Consider the following 22083-nt stretch of genomic DNA (forward strand, 5'->3'; position numbering starts at 1 on the left):
ATGAAATCTGTGGTATTTACATTATCTGTAATCTCTTTTAATCTAAATGTATTGATATTTAAATTGATTGGTGTTTTTATCCATAATTATACCTACTTAGGATTATATTCAAGATTTTTTATTAGATACTATGCTCGATATTATTTGTCACATATATTTTAAATACTTATATTATTAAACTCAATTCCTGTCATTATATTATTCTATTACTTAGTATTAAAGAAACTACAATATTGAATATGTATATGTATTTAAATATTCTTTCTCTTTGTTTATCACTACTATAATCTTTTTTTCGGACTCTTCATTACTGAAGGTCCTGCCTGTTTAAAAGTCCTAAATACGTGGAGGCAGCACTCCACACAGTTTTCAGTCTTGGTGCACTAGGGATGTTGAGACCCGTAATTGTCTTTAATTGGTCTGGCCAACGGGGAGGCGACCTCTTGCCATCACTCCTCCCTACGATTACCAAGTTGCCGTGACTATTTGGTTATCTCAAGGCAATATGGGCAAAGTAAAGCCTTGTTGTGATTTTTAGTAGGTTGAGAATGGACTTATTAATTCTTTTTGCAGTTCATGATATTTATAACATTCTTCTCCAACATCACATCTCAAATGGCGCTCTTTTTTCGGTCCCCTGCATGAATTGATCAGGCCTCAGAAAAAACATTCGACGCGTCTCTGTTTTGCCATATCCTGGTCAGTTTGCTTATTGTCCATCACATCCTGCCTTTTAACTTATGAGGGATCCTAAATATTTGTCCAGAAATTAAAATGTCCGCCAGTTCTCCAGAACATGTGAGGAGTCCAGCCCGAAATTTTGTATTTACCCGATTAATACAAAGAATGACAATTTCGCTTGCTTTAAAAGAGTTTAAAAGTAAGACATCTGCATGACCTGAAAATATTGAAATCATACCTCGTATTAGAGATTTTAGCAAAAGAGTCAACGCTGTAGTATACAAATGTTTGTTCTTAAATGATTAAAAAATAGTTGCAATAACATTACTAGGTATCAATAACAGACGAAATGATAATAGCAGATGACACACGTATTTCTATTACAAATAATATCCATTATACCTTGTAGGATGTGATTGATACGGAGCATCCGGGGGCTGCACGTGGTATGTACGCAGACGCGTGCGACAAACGGGACCACAGAGTAGATATATTGAAACTGCGGGACCCATTATTCACGTAACAATGACCATACTTTGAGTAACATAGAAAGTGTACGTTAGTAATCCATCATGCGACGTACGCGACGAGCAGGATGCGTTTGATTGCGTTCGCGCAGTTGCGAAAGAACGCCAAATCTTTAATCTGGTTCAGTGGCGCGGGAGCCACCAAGCGTGATGGCCGTGTCTTGGGTTTCTGTGGCCTTCCTCGCCGCTACTGCGTTGGGGGCTTCTATTGGACGTAAGTAAAATAAGCATATTAGCTAGCCAGAATTAACTTTCAGTATTAATTTTGTTTTCATATTTTATACATTTTTGATATGTATATAATTTAAGTAAAGGAATTTACTCCTCTCATGGTTGTATGATAAATAAATTTCAAACTAATTTAACTACTTCTGGGATTTGAAATAATACTACCTACAATTGTTTGATTTAATGAAACGAATTATTTGTAAAAATAAATTGAATTTATTTTGGTGTACTTGACACATGAGGCGTTATGTTACTGGGTATATGGTTTATTAATTCGAAACCTCGATAAACGTCTGTACATAGCATTATATAAAATATCAGTCAGCAATAAAAATATGATTCGGTGATCCTTTCAGATCTTATAAAAACTTATGCTCTATCCGGACTCGAATTTGCATTATTTATTTTTAGAATTGTCTGTACTAGAGATAATTTAAATAAAACTAAAAGTCATTTTTTTAATTTTATCTCTAGAATAATTTTAACAGTATTTATCAGACCACCTACTTATTAGTGTCTGTTCCTAGTGCTTGCGTAAAGGAATACGCGGTTAGACTGACATTAACCAGTTATGTCACTTATATAATTGTTTAACCTACTTACACTTGGAATACAAAGCAGAAGCAGAAATTGCAAACAAATCATAAAACATATGATTGACGTACTTTCCCATAATGGCTTTTTTATATATTTATAATCTCATAATATCTAATTGAGCACGTACAGTTATTCGAAGGATGACGTTATGTAGCATATAACCTTCTATATGTGAAATATCCAACAGCTAGCCATAATTATACAAAGTCAAGCAGTTTACATAATAATATTAGTATATATGATGTGTTTGATTGTATATCGTTAAATGACATTTGCGATTGAGATACACAAAGATTATATGTTTGTATTAAGCTCTACACTTTAAGATTGATGCACCTCATTAAGAGCTTAGATATTCCTTAAGGAATAGAATACACGCGCGTTTTTAAGTTGTCCTGTGATTACTCCCATTGAGCTTAACAGCTTAGCTTAGAATTAAAGCATTGATAGGACTTCTTTAAAAAACATATAGAGACGTTTTTTGACAGAATTCTTACATTAATATAATTATTAAAATTAATTTTCATTCAGTTTTGAAATCGAAATATTATAAAATATGTCATATATGTAATGATATCATTAGTGTAAACAAGTAGTGTCAACTATGTATTTATCGATTCTAAGGTGATCAACCCTTATCTTTATTTCAGCAGTTAATGTGTGTTTTCGAGGCAAAAGTATTAAAAAATTTAAACATTCAATGATATGTAAAATTTCAACTGTATAAAAAATGATTTATTACCCTTTTGTAACATATATGATGGAAATTTCACGATGTCATCTCGTGTATGCTACGAAAAATAGCTGCCATTTGTGTCGCACCTTCTAAATCTCATGTGATCACGTTATCTGTGAGGAACTTTCTATATAATGAGCACTATGATTTTCCTAAACTAAAAACGATTTCGATTCAAATACACACTAAATTATGTTTACTAATCAAAATTTTAATAAAGTAGTTGTAACAGGTTAATAATTACAATTATCTTTATATACACTGACATTACAGTACTGAAATGATAAATTATTATAATTTACTTCCAACACACAAATATAGAACATTAACAATATTCACTCTGGGGTCTCCACTGCAATCTACCAACTACCAACTTAAATCTTTAATTAGCGCCTGTGTACTCCATGGCCCAAATGTCTCTACTCCAAAGGAAACAAAATCAAAGTTGGAGGAAAGACTAACTAATATAATTTATTTTAATTATATATAAAGCAGTGTTTGCCTAGTGCCTTCGGCGTGCAACTCTTACCCCTGAAGTAGGTAGGTTCGAACCCCGGCTGTGCACCAAAGAGCTTTGTCTATGTGCGCATTTAACATTGGCTCGAACAGTGAAGGAAAACATTACGAGGGAACCGGCATGCCCAAAAAGTCAACACACGTGTGTCAGGCGCAGGAGACTGATCAGCTAATTGCCAATATATAGCTGACAAATGAATCTGAGGCCCAGATATAAAAAGTATAAGCGCCACTATTCATTTACTATTTTAAATTATATTTCTTTTATAAGGTAATGTCAAAATATCCATCATACTTTGCTTTGAATTTCAGTATCATTCATTCCATATCGGACACCATCACTGGAAACGTCAATAAACTCCAATCGAATAATGCGGATTCTAAAACGTGTATGTACGTAGCTAGGACGGGAATTCGGTGATGGATCGCACTAATACATAGGCCTATATCGACGAACGACTGCATTTGTGTAGATCATAAAATAAAATAATGTCATTGATAATCAGGTATATCCCTGAACTTCGTAGTAGCCGCCAACGAGTCGTTCGTATGTATACAGCCGATTGCACGAAATAGTACTGCACATTAGCCTATTAGTTACCACAAATTACTAAATAACTGCTGCAGTATATCACTTACCTGTTAATTTATATTTGAATGGAGTGTTTGTGTTTACCAAGCGACCATTTACCTTGCAATGTTTGCTGAAATATTGCTAAAATTAATATGTAATTTTTGAATGCACTTTGATGAAACTTTAAAAGATTTCAAACAATTCATATAATTTTAGTCTGAGGAACTGATATGCGAGTGTTAAAGATTACTTCCACCCACGCGATGTTGAATTATAACGATAAATGCTATTTACTTTTACTGACTACCTGTTACTTTTGCATCTATTTATAAACACAGTTCCGAATTCTTATTAAAAGTTAAAACACATATAAAAGCTAAAAGAATTTTAGATTTTCGCGTTTTCCTACCTTTCGTGAAATGTGTTTTGACCTTCCAAATATTTCTGATAATAATACCTTTCGGTCTATAAAGATTAATAAACGTGTTTATCACATAAAAATCAAAGAAATGTATTTGCAAATCAAATGTTGTACCGGAACAACTTAAACTTTTAATAAGTAAGAAACGGTATTCATTTAAAAACCAACGATTTTAATTTCAGCCGCCGCAGAAAAGCAAATATTGGAAAAATCGCTTTGCGGAAAAGTATGGGTTACGATTCATTCTCTTACTATACGTTTGGGAGTCGGGCAAAACTTACTGGATGCTATCGAATTGAACTGGGATTTCAAGTCTTGTGCCAACCTCCCTAAGCAGGTATAGAATTTATGCCTTTTCATTTTAAATACCATTTTGTATATGACTGTGTGATATTTACAATATATTTGACTCAAGAAGTAAAGTATAACCCGAAGGTTCCGATTCCCGAATCTTTGATGTTTTAGATTGCTGAAAAAAAATTAAGAAGCATCATTAAATATACGGGTAATTGAAGTAATGGTATAACTTCTAAAGGTATTTGGAAAAGGATTTCAGTTTTTTATTTCTAATCAAAGCAAGCGTGGCGTTTGAAATACTATCATAATTTGCGTGAATATTACGTTGTGAAGTAGCAATGTATATGTTGCATGATAGATGTTTCTTATAATGAATTAATCATATCTAAACTTATCTTAAAACAAGTTAGTCTTGGCCCCGGATTTTCGTACCTATTAAATTATGATTAGTAGTCTGTGCCCGACTAACATTATTGATCTTAGAGTTATTCGTGCAATGTTACGATGTTTCCTTCACAAGTGTTAAACTTTTAAGTGTGCGCAGAAAGTAAAATCAGGCATATTTGAGGCCTACGAGCTCAGGATTAACAATTTGCCTGACAGTTTCGATGTTACATTAACTTCACTACTCCTTTGTTTATTTTTATTTCGATCCCAGTCTAGATAATAGCCTTATTTAAAAAAAATGATGATCAATTCTGACATGGATAAATTCTATAGAAACTCCATAGCATCATCTTTGTAATTATGTACATTTAATGCCAGTATTGAATTATATACACGTATTTACAAACTTTCACAGTTAGTATTATTAAAATAATTACAGATCGGTTTGTTTGGTGCTCGTCCGAGTGGCTGGCATAATGCTTTGGAGGTATATGATATCACGTCAGTTACGGGACACATCGTCACAAACATATCTTTTGGAGAACCAGATCTTCCGGCTGGTTGGGAGTCAGGTGTTGGTCTGAGGGGACCACAGTGTTTGTGGCCATGGGTCGGAGCGGGAGATCAGCATATAACCACATTTAATTGTTTAAAAATACAACCTACTTGGATGGACGATTATGGGTAGGTATATGACTTGTAGTTTGTTTTAATTTTGTATTTTATGTAATAAGAGTATCATACTAAACGTCGTATTAAAAATAATTTTTAAATCATCGAAATTATAATATGTAACCGTCGATTAATCTGAACAGCCGAATTTTAGATCCTATAGGATCGTATAATACCTTTATAGTATATTAAATAATTAAAACCAATATAATTCCCATACATTAATTATTACATTTGAACCTTAACTATCATGTTTATAAAATGTATCCCCAGCGAGTCAGATTACGATTTCATAAAATAATGTCAAAAAAGTAAATTGATAAAATGTTTTCTTAGAAATTATATATCGCACAAGTTTGCAGATAATTAATTAACAATCTTAACTAAGCTAAGATAATATTACAACCATTGTTTCCAATCTTAAAGGAAATAAACGGTTGAATGAGCCAAGATAAAATATTATTCACTCATCGTAAGATCTGTTTGTGAGTGTCTCGTTACGTTCCTGCCAACGTATTTCCTCACAAGTTCATTGCTTCTAATATTATTTACTTCTTAAGAAGAAAGTGCATAACCCTTTAAGAGTAGACTAATTTCGTAGCTAAGCAGAAAGGCGTTTGTAATGTTCAGCCTATGCCTTACGAACATTTTGTAAAAAAACTTGGCGATTAAAAAGAGTGGCGGAGAGTTTATTGCCAGTTCTTCTCTCCCGTTCTACGCCCTTGATTTGAGAACTGGCAGTAAATGTAAAATTAGAAGCATTAAAAGTATATATTCCTTTTTTTGACGTTCATAAGTGTACATTATGTTACCTACATGAATAAATGATTTTTGAATTTGAATATGGCTGCGGACTTGACTTGGCCAACTTCATATGTATGTATAAAGACATTTTTCACAGTAACTGGATGCTTGACCCCTTAAAATACGTTTAGCGATTTCTATAGGTTTCAATTCTTTTTTATGATTTAGTCACAGATGTCTACAAATTTTGGCTAATAAATATTTTCAGTCCGTTTTGTATTATACATGTATATTATAATTAATACAACTGTGTATCAATGTACAGTCAACGTCAAAAGTCCGTTTACCATGACATCGTTTAGACTTTAGAGCAACACACCAGTTATATTGACAAAATTAAAGGTCCTACTGAATTCTATGGTATTATGTTCTTAATAACAACATCATCGGATGTAACGCCCGGATGAGACTACTCATATTTGTGACCAAATATGAGTAGTCCCTCCAAGGATTTCAACTGTAATATATTTTTTGAATATGTTACTTTGATGACTTTACTGTAGACGTATAAATGGATATTGGGATTACAAATAACTAGATGTAGCTACCGTAAAACAATTAGTCTTAGTTTTTAATATTGTATTAAAATTAACAGTACCCACAGTTAATATTTCAACAGTAAAAGGTACACACTTTTATGTTTAAAATGTTAAATTAATGTTTATGTTTGTTGTTATTCTTTAAAATATCAGATCTTATATTTTTCCTTTTTTATCTTTATTATTCTACGATTTTAACATTATCAGTGCTTCATTAAAAATTAGCAACACAGTCTGATTGCTAATATTGATGTAATCGTATAAAAGATAAATATTTTAAATTTCTGCTTTGTTATTACAAGTTTCTTATTGCTATCCGCTGTATAAATGGTTCATTAAGAGTTACCGGGTTTAGATGCAATCAGAAGCTGAAAATAGCGCCGTTCTTTGTTAGGTATATCCGTCAATTAATCGGGTATGAAGATTGTGGTTTAGTTGAACTTCTTCAAATATGTAGATTGCGCTTTTTGTGCTACTACTGTATATATATTATAATAAATAACAGATAACAAAGATAACGATACTAAATTTTAAAAAAATGATTTGATTAAAATATTCACTAGCTATTAAATATAAGGTAAAATGCTCATACTTTAATATTGGAAAAATTTTCACAGTTCGCTTCTAAATAAAACATACCTATTTTTTTTTTTTAAATATTGAGCAACGAAAAGATCGATTTCGAATACCAGAGCTTTAATACTCTAAAAATGTAACAACTCTATGTAATTTAATTTTAAATTTATCCACTTAGGTGTACATGTAAGTAGACTACGCATCTAGTATCGTAGTCTTACGCATCGAAAATACAATCTGTGACAATTAACATTTAAAATTAATTTGAAAAGGATTGTAACGCACTCATGTGCCCTCTGGCTATTCAGAGTGTACACATCAGATGATCCTCCTGCTCGTTTATACCCTGTTCTATTGGAATTTATTGGAATAATAATGTTTTGTACAAGTGTAGACAAGATTGTAGTTCAAAAATGTTCAACTCTTACTTTCTGGGTTTGAGACATTCGGAATACAGGCATTTGCTTAAATTTATGTTTATATTGCTAAGTAATGTATTATAAATCAAAAAACCTATGAAACATAATAAATCTATTCTAAAACCTTCTCATCTTTTAGCAACCGAATCAATAAACTTCGTATTGGCGAGTTGGCGATTCCTGGCACTCACAATGCAGGTGCTTGGCGTTTTGACACGGAAATTAGTACAGTGACCAGAGACTCTTTCGTACTCTGTCAGGACCAATCTATATGGGCACAGCTTGTCTATGGCATTCGGTACTTTGACTTTAGAATAGCCTACTACGACTTTTATGAAACTATGGAAGATAGGTGAGTTATTTTCCACTTGTGTAGATTTGAATGCAGCTTATTAACGTGTTCATCCATATAATTTTCTAAACGGTGTAACATATATAATTATAATAATATTAAATAGGTTTATAAATTTCATTTCATTTTTCATTCAAATACATAAATATCAAATTGCCTCAATGTGGGGCGTAGGCACTACGTTGGGAAACACTGGTATAAACACGAGCATCTGAATAAATTTATTATAAATGTGTGTTGTCTTAAATATCGACGTTAACTAATTCAGAGGAATAATACTCATGTTAATGATTATGTTTATGTATATTTATTTATTTTATGCTGAGAATAAATCCTATTAAGAACGAAAATTTAAACTGTACCGTCTCTCGGACAACTGTCAGAGAAGTGAAGCGCAACGGGCGACCGCGATTCGCGTAACGCGAATTCCAAACCCATTCTGGTGCAATTTGTTACGTAACTTGACACGCAAACTTCGTTTTAACGAGATATTCAAATCGTGTTTACTTGTGAAAAAGTAAATCGGGTCGACCAGTTCGAAACTCTCGCCTAAATTAATTTATGACTGTTCCTTTAAAATAAAATGAAAAGTAGGAAAAATACGATATGGATTTTAGTTGTTGGTGATATTCAAAGGAACCGTAACCCAGGGAGGCAAACAAATTTCTGTTTATGATTATGATTCGACTGTATAATTCATTCTTTATTTATGTAGAAAACCTTACAAGTTACTTAACATATAACAAATAATATTTGAATCAAAACCGGGATTAAAAAGGTATACAGACTAAATAATAATATGAGAATTTCTGTAGCGTGTGGGTGTATCAGAAATATACACACTCGGTGTGTAACTGAAGCGCGTAAAATTCACTTGATTCAATGACATTATATGTCTGGGAGTCTGCTAAGGTTATCTTTATTGAAAGAGTTATTGCATAGAAAGAAAACCCATTGGTGCATGCCGAGGGTTGAAAGCACGACGTCATGCTAGAATTGCACACTAAGCTAATTTGGCTCGATGAGTAAGATTCAGAGTCAAGACAAGACTCTTACAATGAGTTCCGCGTGTCTAATTAAATAAATAATAATCTAAAAGCCTATAACAACACAAACTAGCGATTGCAAACAAAAAATAATGAAACCTAGATATTTATTATATACCAACACAACCTTGTGAAAAAATTGACGTATTTTAAAATATATACAAATATGATCAAAATAGACCTAATTCTATAAACTAAAAGAGTAAGTTATGCCTAATAACAAAAATCTACTCTTTATACATTACTTACTTTTGGTCAAATAATATTTTAACCTTATAATCGAGGTTAATGAGCTTTATGACATATAAAATAATTATATTACGAAATGTATAAGAGAAACCACAATGTTTTTTATCATTACAAACATCCGCTATGGACTCACAGGTTTCTTTATTTAAAAAAAGGCACACTAACAAAATACATACACACCCACAACATACACAAAAAACAATACATGCATGTGCATCAATGATAGGTGTGCACAACATTTAAAGAAAAACAACAAATATTAAAGATAATAGAAATAGAATAGATGACAATAATCTAGATTAAGATATTATATTTTTTCTTTGCAATCGTTAATTAAATTTTTAATTACGGGCCGCTGAAGAAAAACATCATGAGTATAGAAGTAATCCAAAACAATTTGGTAATATAATATGTGTCTGCTGCATCAATCATATCTCATTGGATCATTGAATAAGCCTAATTATGTTTATAATAATTTCTATCGGCTATTAGTTTTCATTGTTGTGATATTTTTTCTGTAAAAAACTCAATTCAATTACAAAATATATATCGTAAAAGTATTGACGTTGTTATTTTGTTAATATGAACGAGCCTCATAGTTTTATTCTGAGTAAAAAGTATGTTAATATGTGATTACTGATAGCATTATAAGAAACAAGATTATTTCAATATTACTTTATTTCGCATTATGTATGTCGTATATCATATACGGTATATGTATGGTCCAGTTAAAACAACTTGTATGACTAAAATTTAGGGCTTAAAAAGAGTGGCGGAGAGTTTCTTGCCCGCTCTACGCCACTGACTTGCGAGCTGGTAATAAATGTAAGGTTAGAATTAATTTAACTTTTTTATGGCGTTCATTAGTGTACTTGTTTACCTATATGAATAAAGTTATTTTGAGTTGAGTTTAGTTAATATATGTGTGTAACATTATACATACAATACGTCCACAAAGTTTGATAGCGCTATAATAAATGTTAACTACATCACGCAATCTACTAAGTTTTGGCGAACGAGATATTTGTCAATTTGTCTCTATGCCAAATATAAATACATTCACATTTTTTATAAAAATTTTTAGTTTTGAATTTAAAATATTCGTAGAAGAGTATAAATATTAATTTCTTTACGTATATGCTAACAAGTGACTAATTAAATTAAAAATAAATCCTTTTTCTAGGTACTGGCTCAATCACAACTTAATTCGAGTCCGTCCACTATTACCTCTTTTGAAAGAAATTAGGACATTCTTAGACGTTACTAAAGAAGTAAGTTTTTTACATTTTTAGCCCCCACTATTTAAATCTAATGGTTTAATATCACTAGATTTAAATAGTAACAAGTTTTGTGATTAATTATTACGTAAGTATTATCGATGAATATGTGGTATCGCCTAACTTTAACTATAATGGTGCTTGGAGCCAAATCTACGCAAAAACCTCGAAATATAAATTGTGCATGCACTACCTTAATTAGAAGATCGTATATTTAATTTATTATTTTATAAGTACCAAATTTATATATAATTTGAGGCATGTTTCGAGTGTAGGTTATTTGGTTTAATTGACTAAACAATTATAATGTATATACTATAAAATCCCTATATACAAAATGTCAAAGAGAGATGGAATATTTTTTTGGATTGTAGGGTCTCGAATTCCATGTTATATTTAAATAAAGCTTTGTTAATGTTTCAGGTTGTATTTCTCGATGCACACCATTTTCCTCTGGGTTTTTACGAGCAAAACGGAGCACCTATCAGTTCCGTCCATGACGGTTTACTTAAACTAGTACAAAGAGAATTGGGGCCCCACATAGCCCCTGCAAATCAGTTCCATACTGGCGCCGGATCTCGGGGCCCTACTATACAAAGTTTGAAAGACGCAGACAGGCGCCTTGTCTTCAACTACGTAGATAACACTATCGTTGCTGGTAACTTTTCTTTATTTCTCCTTCAATATATTACACTTGAAATAACTGCTTTGCTAAACGAAACTAAAAAAATAAGATAAAACAAATCTTTGAATTATGGCTTCCAAAATCAAACTTTGTTTATGCGCCTAAAGAATGTTTCCCGAAGAAAAAGCTTCTTGGCAGTAACCTAAGACACATAAATTATAACAACGATAATTAAAACACAGACGCTGAAATTAATATAAACATAACAAAAGAATTAATTAGTTAATTAATGTTTAAGAATTATTTAGTCACTAAATTATACGACAACTAAGGGAGCATGGTTTGTAACCAATCCATAAATATTTTAGAGCTACTCAAAATTGATTTAAATGTTTAAATTCCAAGTCCCATAATCCAATTTGTATCACAAGTCACAATCTCGTCTTGAGCTGTCAAATATGTCAAACTTCTTACAGCAATAAATCGTTTGATAGCTGATGAAACTGTATTTAAATACATATATGGAATATGGGCCTAAATGACTAATCACGTAAAGAAAATAACGAACTTGTTTAATTTTTTCGTAAGGCGCAATGTTCTCGTTAAGAAACTTAATCGCTTAATATATTATATACATGTACATACATATACTTTCCTGAGTCGTATATATTTTAACTATTTGACAAAAGATTCATATAACTTATAAAATTATTTTAGATCAAGCGGTACATTGAAACCCCTGCGTGTTGTGAATTTTATTATTTTTTTAATATGTATAAAACGTACTAAAACATGAATCATACTCAATTCTACTGAACTGTTTTTTCGATAAAGTTTGACATTTGTGTAGGCAAAATTAATTGTGAGTTGTGTCTATTAATTGCTTAATATTATTATTGTCACTCCTAAACAACTCAAACCATTTCAATTTCGTATATAGACTATCAAACAATCGAATTTATAAAACTCTTGACTCGTTTCATATACATTCCATTTATAAATAACACAAAGCCAATTCCGTTAAGGTCAAGGGTAGTTAGTGGTTTGGAGCTCACCCTTAGCAGACATACAAGTGATTAAACACAGCTCCAGCTGAATGTAGGATTACTTTACTAATATACTGGATACACGCGTCTTTTATACCATAATTAACTTGCTGACGCATTGTTTCCATAGATATTTTAAATATGAAGGACTTGTAGCTGCTAACAAACTTCTACTAATCTTATTATAAAGACTGGGTACCAATTTTTTTATCTATGAAGCATTGGGTGCGTGTCCTTTGTTTTCTGATCGTTTTCGATGTGGTTTTTGTTTCTTTCGAGCTAAATAAATTAATGTAAATTGCGTACATAGAAAATATCCTTATCTAAGCATCGATATTAAGATTAAAAATATTGTATGTAATTATAGGAATAAAAATTTTGTTTCAGAAAATAATTGGTTGTGGCCAATACTACCTCATTTATGGGCGAACACAAATAGCCCTAAACAACTTTTCGAGTACTTAGATCGCGCTATTGCTACCTCACCACAGCCGAACGCTCGCTCTCCAATGTTCTCAGCTATGGCACAAACTACTCCAACTGTTCTAGACATTCTATTCGTCAGAGGATCTCTTAGAGCCAACGCAGAAATGGTCAACAGAAATGTGACTGCTCGACTGGCAACCTTTTGGCGGCAACAAGCTAACATCGTCTCTACAGACTTCTTTCTTGCAAACGATGTCATCGATGTGTCTATACAGATGAACGTTGAACGCTCCAACAGATTATGACGTCATGACCGAACGCGTCATCAGAAGCTTTTCTTAGACTTTAAGTACACCCACACCAAAGCAGTCTACCGCTCCCCTTGGCTTCCGATCACTTCACACGATCGGTATAAACCCTTGGGTTCACGCGGTCAATTGGTATAAATTGCTAATTGAAAGTATCCGCCACGTAACACTGCCAACATCGTAGGGTCGGCGGGAAATAGTGAGATTATTTAACTTATTTTTGTAAGATACCATACTAGTCTACGTTCTCTTATATGGGAAATAAATTTGTAAATAATGTAAAGAGTTTTTAAATACCGCAACTAAAAAAAACCACAAAGATTATTACTTCTTTACTTGTTATAAATACTGCAGTATCTCATTACAATAAATAATAACTAACATTAATAATAATTGTACTTGCAACAAAAACGAGGTAGATTCATCGTGCGGATATGCACATAATATAGTCTAATTAAATATCACGTATGAGGTGCCAATAACGGCAAAAGTTCTGCTCGACTCATGCGCGATAAGGCTCTGGCGTCCAGTCCCATAGCAGCAGCCGCACCATTCACATCGAGTCCAAAACTCTGCAAAAGCGAAGCCAAAGCTACTTCCTCGCCTGTGCGAGGGTCACGCAATCGCGGACAGGAGCCATTGCATTGTGGCCATGAGCACCTCTCTATAAGCCTCCTTGGGGCACATCTTGCATGCTCACGTCTGTTGAGGGCACTGAAACGTTGCTCCCAACATCTAATCGCTCGGGGCAGCGGTATTCCGGAAACATTAATCGCCAGCCATTCAGGTCTCGCCAAGGCCCCGTGGGCAATACAGGCAGGAGCAAACGTTGCCCTCACACCTTTTAAGCTCGAACGCAACGCGGTTCCAGTCTCATGAACTGCATCCCACTGCGCACGAGTTCGAGGAGCTCTTACACCTTCTGCAGTCAATTGTGCTGAGTCAAACAAATACTGAAAAACAAACAATGGCGTTCGAATGTACGGATATAGCCGATATCCAAAGTAACATAGCCATGGCTTTTCTCGAAATTGTCTTACGCAAGATGTCGGAGGAGACCCCTGCCATAGAGAATGGCCAAGTTTCGCTATCGCATCAACAGAAATACGTCTTGCCCGGGTATGTCTGTCCAGGAACCAGCCAGAGTCAGCAATAGCTGCCACTCGAATTCCGTGTGTTCTTAGATTTCGTCTTGCGGCGTCTGCGTGAAGCATAACTCCAGTTCCTCCAGCACTTGAACCAACAAGTAGAACACGTCCTTTAAGACCAAACTGCAGCAATTCACTGAGCACAGCTTTGACAATAAGACGGCCAGTGAATACAAAGCTATCATTGGATGACTTGGTTCGGGTTCCAGCCCACATATCACTTGAACAGTATGGCAGGAGGACGTGATTTGAGTTGTGCCATAGAGGGTTGGCGTCTGGATCCATGGAGAGCAAAGCAGGAGCTCTTCGTGCTCTGGGCCAACGTGCGGAAGACATGAGACCCGGCCTTCTCTTCCAGCGTCCTCTGCACGATTTAGCATCCCAGCAGTATCCACCGCCTTCCAAGTAGACGACCCAATGATGGCTGTTTGTTCCGCGACGTATGTAGTATCTGAAAATCAATATGACACATTTAATTCAGATGGTCTACGTAAACTAATGTTTAAGTGTTATTTAATCCGTCTAGTTTGCACCGAAAATACGCCATAATATAACCAGTCATTTTTCATTTTTGCAACTCGTTTTAAAATACTAAATAATTTATGTATATTATTACATACCCGGCAGGTGTTCCATCGTTGCATGTAAGAGACGTGTTAGACAGCCACACGAGTCGCAAGCTGTCTGGAGGCGCAACGCTCTCACTCGCAGCCGTTAATAATAACTGAAAATTGACAATTTACAATTAGTGTACATCTATGCTGTTAGTAATAAAATCGATTAGAGCCCAAGACGTATCATTATCGCAATAGCAATAATGAAGAAGTCATTGTATTCAAGCTAGCTTACCAAACAAATAACAATCTCTAATCGTCTCTGTTTATACTTTACTATTTCAAAAAGTTTAAGATTAAATATTTCATTCACGACAATAAAATTATAATAATCGAATAACAATAACTTAACGTTAAAGGTATTCTGCGAGTATAACTAGCTGGTCCGGCAAACGTCGTTTTGCCATATTTATTTTTTTCATATTATAATAAAAAAAACAGGGGTTGTTCGTAGGGGGATGAAAAAAGGGGATGTATACCACCCTTAAATTATTATTTTTTAATAAAAAAATAATAACATAACTAATACATGTCGTATTAAAAAATAATAATTTAAGGGTGGACTACCCTTAACATTTAGGGGGATGAAAAATAGATGTTGTCCGATTTTCAGACATACCCAATATACACAAAATTTCATGAGAATCGGTCAAGCCGTTTCGGAGGAGTTTAACTACAAATACCGCGACACGAGAATTTTATATATTAGATGTTTCTAAGAAATTTAACATAAAACAGAGACGACATTCTACGATAAAAAAAATGAAATATCCCCACGCTTTAGGGTAGTGAACACACGTTATAATTAAATTCGTGATACGTTTTCCGCCTCTAGTAGGTTTTGAAAGCCCGAACGAAATGTCACTATCGCAAAGCTGATAAGTTAAACTATGCTAAGTGCGTTATAGTGGTTCAATTCTATGCCTGGGCCCTTCTAGTGTTCTTGGAAAAATACTTAAACCTAAGAGCCATTTCACGTAGACGATCTTTTAAATAGGGTTGACATACTTTTTCCATGAATCGCAAAGATCTAAATAATACGGATATTTTGCAAATATTCAATATGTAACATCTTAAATTATAACATCTGTGAAAGCTTTTAAAAACTTTTTACCATTGGGTTTTAAATAGCACTGCATAATACATACATATGTGAATTATTAATGAACATACCAGTCGGACGAAGAGCCTATACGTTAATAAAAATATCTTTATAATGAACATATTTTTATACAATTAGTATTTTACTTTTATTACTTCTCACAAAAGCATTTTACTGTAGTTAAGTTTTTTTTACAACTGTCTTTGTTTATTTTATGATATATAGTTTTATATGTATAATTATAAAATTTGTTCTAATTTTTGAATAGCCCAAAAATTTGCCACTTAATAAATATCCTTTGCAACTCAGAAGTATAATTTCCATTACAAAAGGTATTTGCATTTCGTTACATTCATTATTTACCTTTATGTTTAGATATCACGCCTTATCTAGTATTTTCTCATGTTAAACAAATGTTAAAAGGTGCTACATAAACTGTTATTTCCCTTCCAACTTACTCAATGTGTATTGTAAAACCGATTATTTAAAGACATCATCGTTCATATTATGAGAATAAAATTACCTACACCTAAACAAATTAAAAAATATAACGCATAATATACTAGAGTACATGTCCTAAAAAGATTTTGTTTTATATTTTTAAAACAATTTCTTTGGAGAATAAGTCACGAAAATTTAGAAATTTAATGTAATAAAATTTTATATAATAGGTACAATGTTTCGTTTTATGTATGTGCCTATTTGTTTTACTTCTAACACTAGCAGTTAAATAATAACGCAAATACTTATCGCCACATTCAAAAAAATATCTCCCGCGGATTTTTCAAAAAAAGAACACAATCACATTCGCACTTCAAATAAACACGGACGTATAAAATTACGTACACAGAGAGTCCACGTGAGGCAGCAACCAGGAGGTCGGAGGTTGGTCATAGCCACTAAATAACAGCTTTATACTTCATAGCGAGCTCAGGCTGTAGCGCCGCACCCCATACTGACCGTACCACGGCATGATGGCATCGCCACTCGCCACCGCGTGCACAGTAGCGAGCCCCGGTACAAAAAGCCTCTATTTAGAACGAGGGCTAAGACATAGAGTAGGGTATCTATAGATGCGCTTCGGTGTATTATTACAGATGTGTTGGTAGTTGGTACAACTTTTATATGTCGTATGCCGTAAATTTGTTAGGACATAGAAAAGTCCATTGCATAGCCGTAATTAGCCGCACGTGTTAAGAGAGTCGAGCCTCTACACCAGCATTGCTTAATTGATATTATTGTTAAGCCTACTAATAAAACGTATTTAAGTATGCTTTAAAAGAAATTTGGGATAGACAGAATTCTACAAAGGTTTTGAAAATTAAACAAAAAAACACATTTAGTTATATTGAGTTTACCTGTCTGCCGACATACAACTTATGAATAGCGTATATAACAAATTCATAGCATAACAAATTAACATTAAAATAAATCTCTCTCACCAGCAATGCTCTGTACCAAAGGGCCAGCTTCATACGCGGCGTCGGATCGAATAAAGGTAACGTGCGGGCTCGTTTATGTAGGGGCGGCGGGACCAGTCGGCCGCGGCAAGATCAAACGCTCGGCAGATCAAAGGGGCCGCCGCGCGATCGGCATCCGTCATTATTATTATGCAAGCATTACGGAGCGCGTGACTCAGGCGAGAGGGCCACGCGAGCAGCGCGGGCGCCGTCGCCTCACCCCCGCCCCTCAGCCACCTGTCAACAGCCTCCAGCACAGTACATAAACAAGACAGTATTGCAATTTTATCGATCCTGTGAGAGGAAACCAGTGACATTAGTTACGGCAACAACAAGTCTTTAGATACAAAAAGCAAAATGCAGCGTTTTGATACATTTAGATTATTAGAAAATATTTCGTTCCTAAAAAATTCCTCATCAAATCGGTACCTAAATAAAACTATGTTTTGGGTAACCTACCAATTATAATAAAATATTTATTTCCGCCGAGATGCCTGACACTGCAATGACTTCAGTGGTAAATGGAGCTGTTATCGAAGGTGTAAAATAAAAAGCATTATCATATCAGAGGATTCCATCTATTGCAATTTATATATAGTTTGAAATATTATAAATCTACGACTGTATCCAACATTACATTATAAATTTTTGTACATGGGTTAACTAAATGCCAAAAAATTTAAAGTTTTGAGTTACTACATTAAACTTGTTCGAGTATCGTTGTGCTAAACATAGGGTCTGCTAATTTGATTACTATTACCTAATCATATTAATATGACAGAGCAATAATTTGGGTTTATATCTGCAAAACAAGCAAACAAAATTGTGGTGTGCCTTTAATGTTTCCATTATTCACATATAGCATAATATTTTCGTATTCGTATTAAATGTTCGCGTAATATGAAAATACAAGTAAAATAAACTATTTATTGCAATTATGAACCTGTACGGCAGGTATACCACTTATTTTAAAACCAACTAAACCATTACCAAAGCATCACTTGAGCAAAATAACCGTAAAATTTATATACATTTTATATCAGATGTATTATAGAGATTACTATCGCTGTTCAGATTTACATAATTCTAAATCGTTTGAAGGATAGTGAGAAACGTCGGCCTTCTGTGTGCGTCTATCATCCCTGAGATCGTAGGTTCAAACCCCAGTGCACCAATGGACTTTCTATGTGTGCATTTAAGACTCGCTCGTATGGTGAAATCATCGTAAGTCTATGGCTTGTTTCAGGCACAGAAAGAAGCACCGAACAGATACGGAAATCTGAGATTTTTTGTCAGAGCTTCCTTCCTAATATTGCTTATTTGATTATATGTATAGAACTGATACAGTCACGTCTCTTTTTGTGATTCATTTGTCCGGCTGAAACCAAAATGATTCTATGTTACTTTCTTCATTAACGATTATTCGATATAAGTGTATTATTTATGACAAGGACGATATTATGGAGTCGGTTAAGTTGAATATAATTGGCGTGCGGCCCAGCTGCGTTCAAAGCCAGTACCTGCCAGTAAAAATGCCATCATAAAGCCATGCCGGCACAATAAGTCCTTTGACAGTTGGTACCTTTATGATGCCGACTCTGATATACGACCCGCTCTCATTAAACTTATTTTATCGACTCCCGATACAAGATCTAACTCCGGACAATAAATCAGGACTTAAAGAAACGTGCGCTACCTTACAAACAAGACGGAAGAACGAACATTCAAAAACTTTACGGTCAATTCAATACCATTATGTTAGTCGGAACGATGCTATAAAGCGATTTATTAATAAAAGACTATTATACCACTCATTTTCCATAACAATAACCGATCTGCCTTTTTATGAGTTCTTTTAATCGTTCCATAATAAAATGTTACGGGTTGTAAATAATAAACAAAAAGGTAAAACGATTACGCTTGATGGGTTTAATTTACTGTAAAGCAGGTATAGTAAATAGTAATTTATAAAAATTAGTATTAGAGTATTATAAAGTTATTACAACCTATATTAAGTTTCTATATAGCCATTAAAGTTCCTTTTACGTGGCATCACATTTCTATGGATTGAAAAAAGATAAAAGGAATTGCGTTTGGTAAAAAAATACTCCTGAAGCCAAAACTTGGCTTGATAAGCATTATTCGAATGCTTCACCAGGAACGGTTGAGAAGTGGTTTAATAAGTTAACAAGTTAGCAAACTCTTGTCCGACGCACGCAACGGCTATTACCAAAGAGCCTATTACTGATGACAACAAAATGTCAAAGAGTCCACGAAATAATTTTCGATAATCGAAAAGTTAAATTGATTCAGATAGCTCAGATAAATGCATCAAAGAAACGTGTTGGACATTGCCTGGATATGGAATATTTGGATATGCCTAAGCTTTGTGCAAAGTTCCGCGCGAGCTCACAATCGATCAAAAACAACGAGTGGATGAGTCTAAGCAGTGTTTGAAGCTGTTCAATCGTAATAAATCCGACTAAAGCCCTCAGTAACTTTTCCTTTTCTCAGACATCAGGACATCTCTGGACAGAAATTGCGCTGATGAATAAGTAATCGCCGAAACTATAAACATGTTATTGAGAAATTGCTGTATTGTATACATTTTCAGCCGATCAGTTAGATCTGAAAACACGTTTTCATAGTGCAACTTTTAATAACCCTATACCTAATGAGACGATAAAGTCATGACTAAGTTCGAAAGTAACTCATACAAACACAGATTAAAATTACAATTTTCCGTTTATTTCAGACATCTGCACTATGGTTTGTTGAGTGTCCTCACAAATGGCGTACAAAAGTAAATACGCAAACAATGGCAACAAGTAATAAATTACTAGTCACCTTCTGTCCGAGCAAGAAATAATGGTGGTCTTTTAAGCCTCCAATCGACTCGCTACCGGGCGCGAGGTCTGTCGCAAAAAATGCTTTGGTCATTCCCATTGACGCTTTGTGTACATTCATTCACAATTACTTTAATTGTATACTGTATGTGTGTTTTTACATTTTTTTATTTACATATATGTTCACATGATTACCTACATAGATAAATCTATGAAGCTATTGTAATATGTACCATATTTGACTTGATTTGATTACATTACGCTCATCAATGCGTTTGGTAAAAAATACAATCTGTAAAACAACCTTGTACGTTTTTAAGTTCGAGAAATAGACAATACGTAATATAAAATACTAGGTGTATTTGAGATTACTACTTAAGTACTAGAACTGTACTGAGGCTTTCAGGTATATTAAACTGTAATATAAGAGAATACAGAATCATGATATTAAAAATGTACATAACACATGTATTAAATACATAACGTTATGATTTCTTTATCATTTGATATTTTTCATTCGAGATATTCCTTTAAAATAAAAACTATTTTACTAAATCTAGCAAATAAATAACAAAAGAATATCACGTTAAAGCTTTTAAAAAGCTATTTATTACCATCATAACTCTTTGAATAGAACGACAAAAGCGATTATAGTAAAAGCAAATCGCTATATTATATTCATAAAAACAAGATCAAACGGCCCGGCCAATTAACGTCCGACGAACACTTTTGTCAGTGACAGTACGCATGTTTAGCAACTAGCTGATTATTCCTGCTTCGCTTGCTACATACCAATTTGTGCCTAAAGAAAAGTAACTTATCGAAATTTACCAATTTATTGGAAAAAATAATTACGTAATTTTTATTTTCAGTTTTACTTTATTTACTTTTTTTTATTTACTTTTAAGTTCTTTTATATAATAAATTATAATTTAATTAACCTTATTTCAAATTAAAGTCGTTTATCGTTATTTTAATTGGCCACAGGAGGCCTTTGAAAAAAGCGTATACTACAGAGATAACTTATGGTACACTAAACAGTAAGTTTATATTATTAACAACCCAATGTTATTGTCTTACAAATCGTATGATCCAAAAATATTCCTCTACAATATGTACGTTGCGTACGTTGATCCTTAAAATATACGTAGTATCGAATGGAGTAGTGCAATTCCAGCCTCCGTTCACAATAAATCTGAACCGATAAGTATGGAGGCGGATTGTCGGCACGATCAAAGCGAGGGGGCACATGAAAGCCGCCGCTGATGTTCCGATAGCGCGTTTCCATCCACGCCCGGCACGTAATTGGCCCTTTGTCCGATGACATTTTAATTAATTTGATTTTAATTCTGAATGACAGCAGAGAAATGACGAAGGTTTTTCTGCGATATAGCAATTTGTGGGTTTTTGAACGGTGTATTGGTGAGATACATACATTTTAGTAAGCTGTGAAGATTATAGAGTTAAATCATAAGATTTATTTATAGTTCAAAATATTATATATTTAGTACATGACTAACATATACCTATTTAATTAAACAAATAAAACGTATACTTACAGAGAGAATCTTATACGAAAACATTATTTATATATTAATTACGTAACGAAC

At 33.6% G+C, this 22083-nt stretch overlaps 2 protein-coding genes across 3 annotated transcripts; one reads left to right on the top strand and one right to left on the bottom strand.

Moving 5' to 3' along the window:
- The first annotated feature begins 1278 nt into the window (after nt 1–1278).
- Nucleotides 1279–13586, top strand: LOC110993352 (PI-PLC X domain-containing protein 3). Its single transcript, XM_022259572.2, has 7 exons — nt 1279–1422; nt 4463–4617; nt 5404–5648; nt 8114–8326; nt 10805–10892; nt 11322–11556; nt 12957–13586. Exons 1-7 carry the CDS (start codon nt 1359–1361, stop codon nt 13298–13300), a joined length of 1344 nt encoding a protein of 447 aa, XP_022115264.2. The 5' UTR covers nt 1279–1358; the 3' UTR covers nt 13301–13586.
- Nucleotides 13587–13620: 34 nt separating this feature from the next.
- LOC110993353 (palmitoleoyl-protein carboxylesterase NOTUM) lies at nt 13621–17846 on the bottom strand. Of its 2 annotated transcripts, none has more exons than XM_045634636.1 (3): nt 17610–17846; nt 15072–15175; nt 13621–14902 (listed from the first exon to the last, which is right to left on the bottom strand). In XM_045634636.1, the coding sequence occupies exons 1-3, from the start codon at nt 17640–17642 to the stop codon at nt 13765–13767; spliced, it is 1275 nt and encodes a 424-aa protein (XP_045490592.1). In that variant the 5' UTR covers nt 17643–17846; the 3' UTR covers nt 13621–13764. The 2 variants fall into 2 exon arrangements, with proteins under 2 accessions (XP_045490592.1, XP_022115265.1); XM_022259573.2 differs by lacking the exon at nt 17610–17846 and adding an exon at nt 17014–17280.
- Nucleotides 17847–22083: the final 4237 nt, after the last annotated feature.

The sequence above is a fragment of the Pieris rapae genome, chromosome 3 (genome assembly GCF_905147795.1).
Source record: "Pieris rapae chromosome 3, ilPieRapa1.1, whole genome shotgun sequence".
Lineage (NCBI taxonomy): Eukaryota > Metazoa > Arthropoda > Insecta > Lepidoptera > Pieridae > Pieris > Pieris rapae.

Bases quoted from the DNA above. Each gene is read 5' to 3' on its own strand.
- LOC110993352 (XM_022259572.2), top strand. From the start codon at position 1,359: ATGGCCGTGTCTTGGGTTTCTGTGGCCTTCCTCGCCGCTACTGCGTTG. The intron at 5,649-8,113 runs GTAGGTATATGA...CTCATCTTTTAG, and splicing joins ACTTGGATGGACGATTATGG to CAACCGAATCAATAAACTTC. The intron at 11,557-12,956 runs GTAACTTTTCTT...ATTTTGTTTCAG, and splicing joins AGATAACACTATCGTTGCTG to AAAATAATTGGTTGTGGCCA.
- LOC110993353 (XM_022259573.2), bottom strand. From the start codon at position 17,061: ATGACCAACCTCCGACCTCCTGGTTGCTGCCTCACGTGGACTCTCTGT. The intron at 15,176-17,013 runs GTACGTAATTTT...GTCAATTTTCAG, and splicing joins GCCTCACGTGGACTCTCTGT to TTATTATTAACGGCTGCGAG. The intron at 14,903-15,071 runs GTATGTAATAAT...ATTGATTTTCAG, and splicing joins AACGATGGAACACCTGCCGG to ATACTACATACGTCGCGGAA.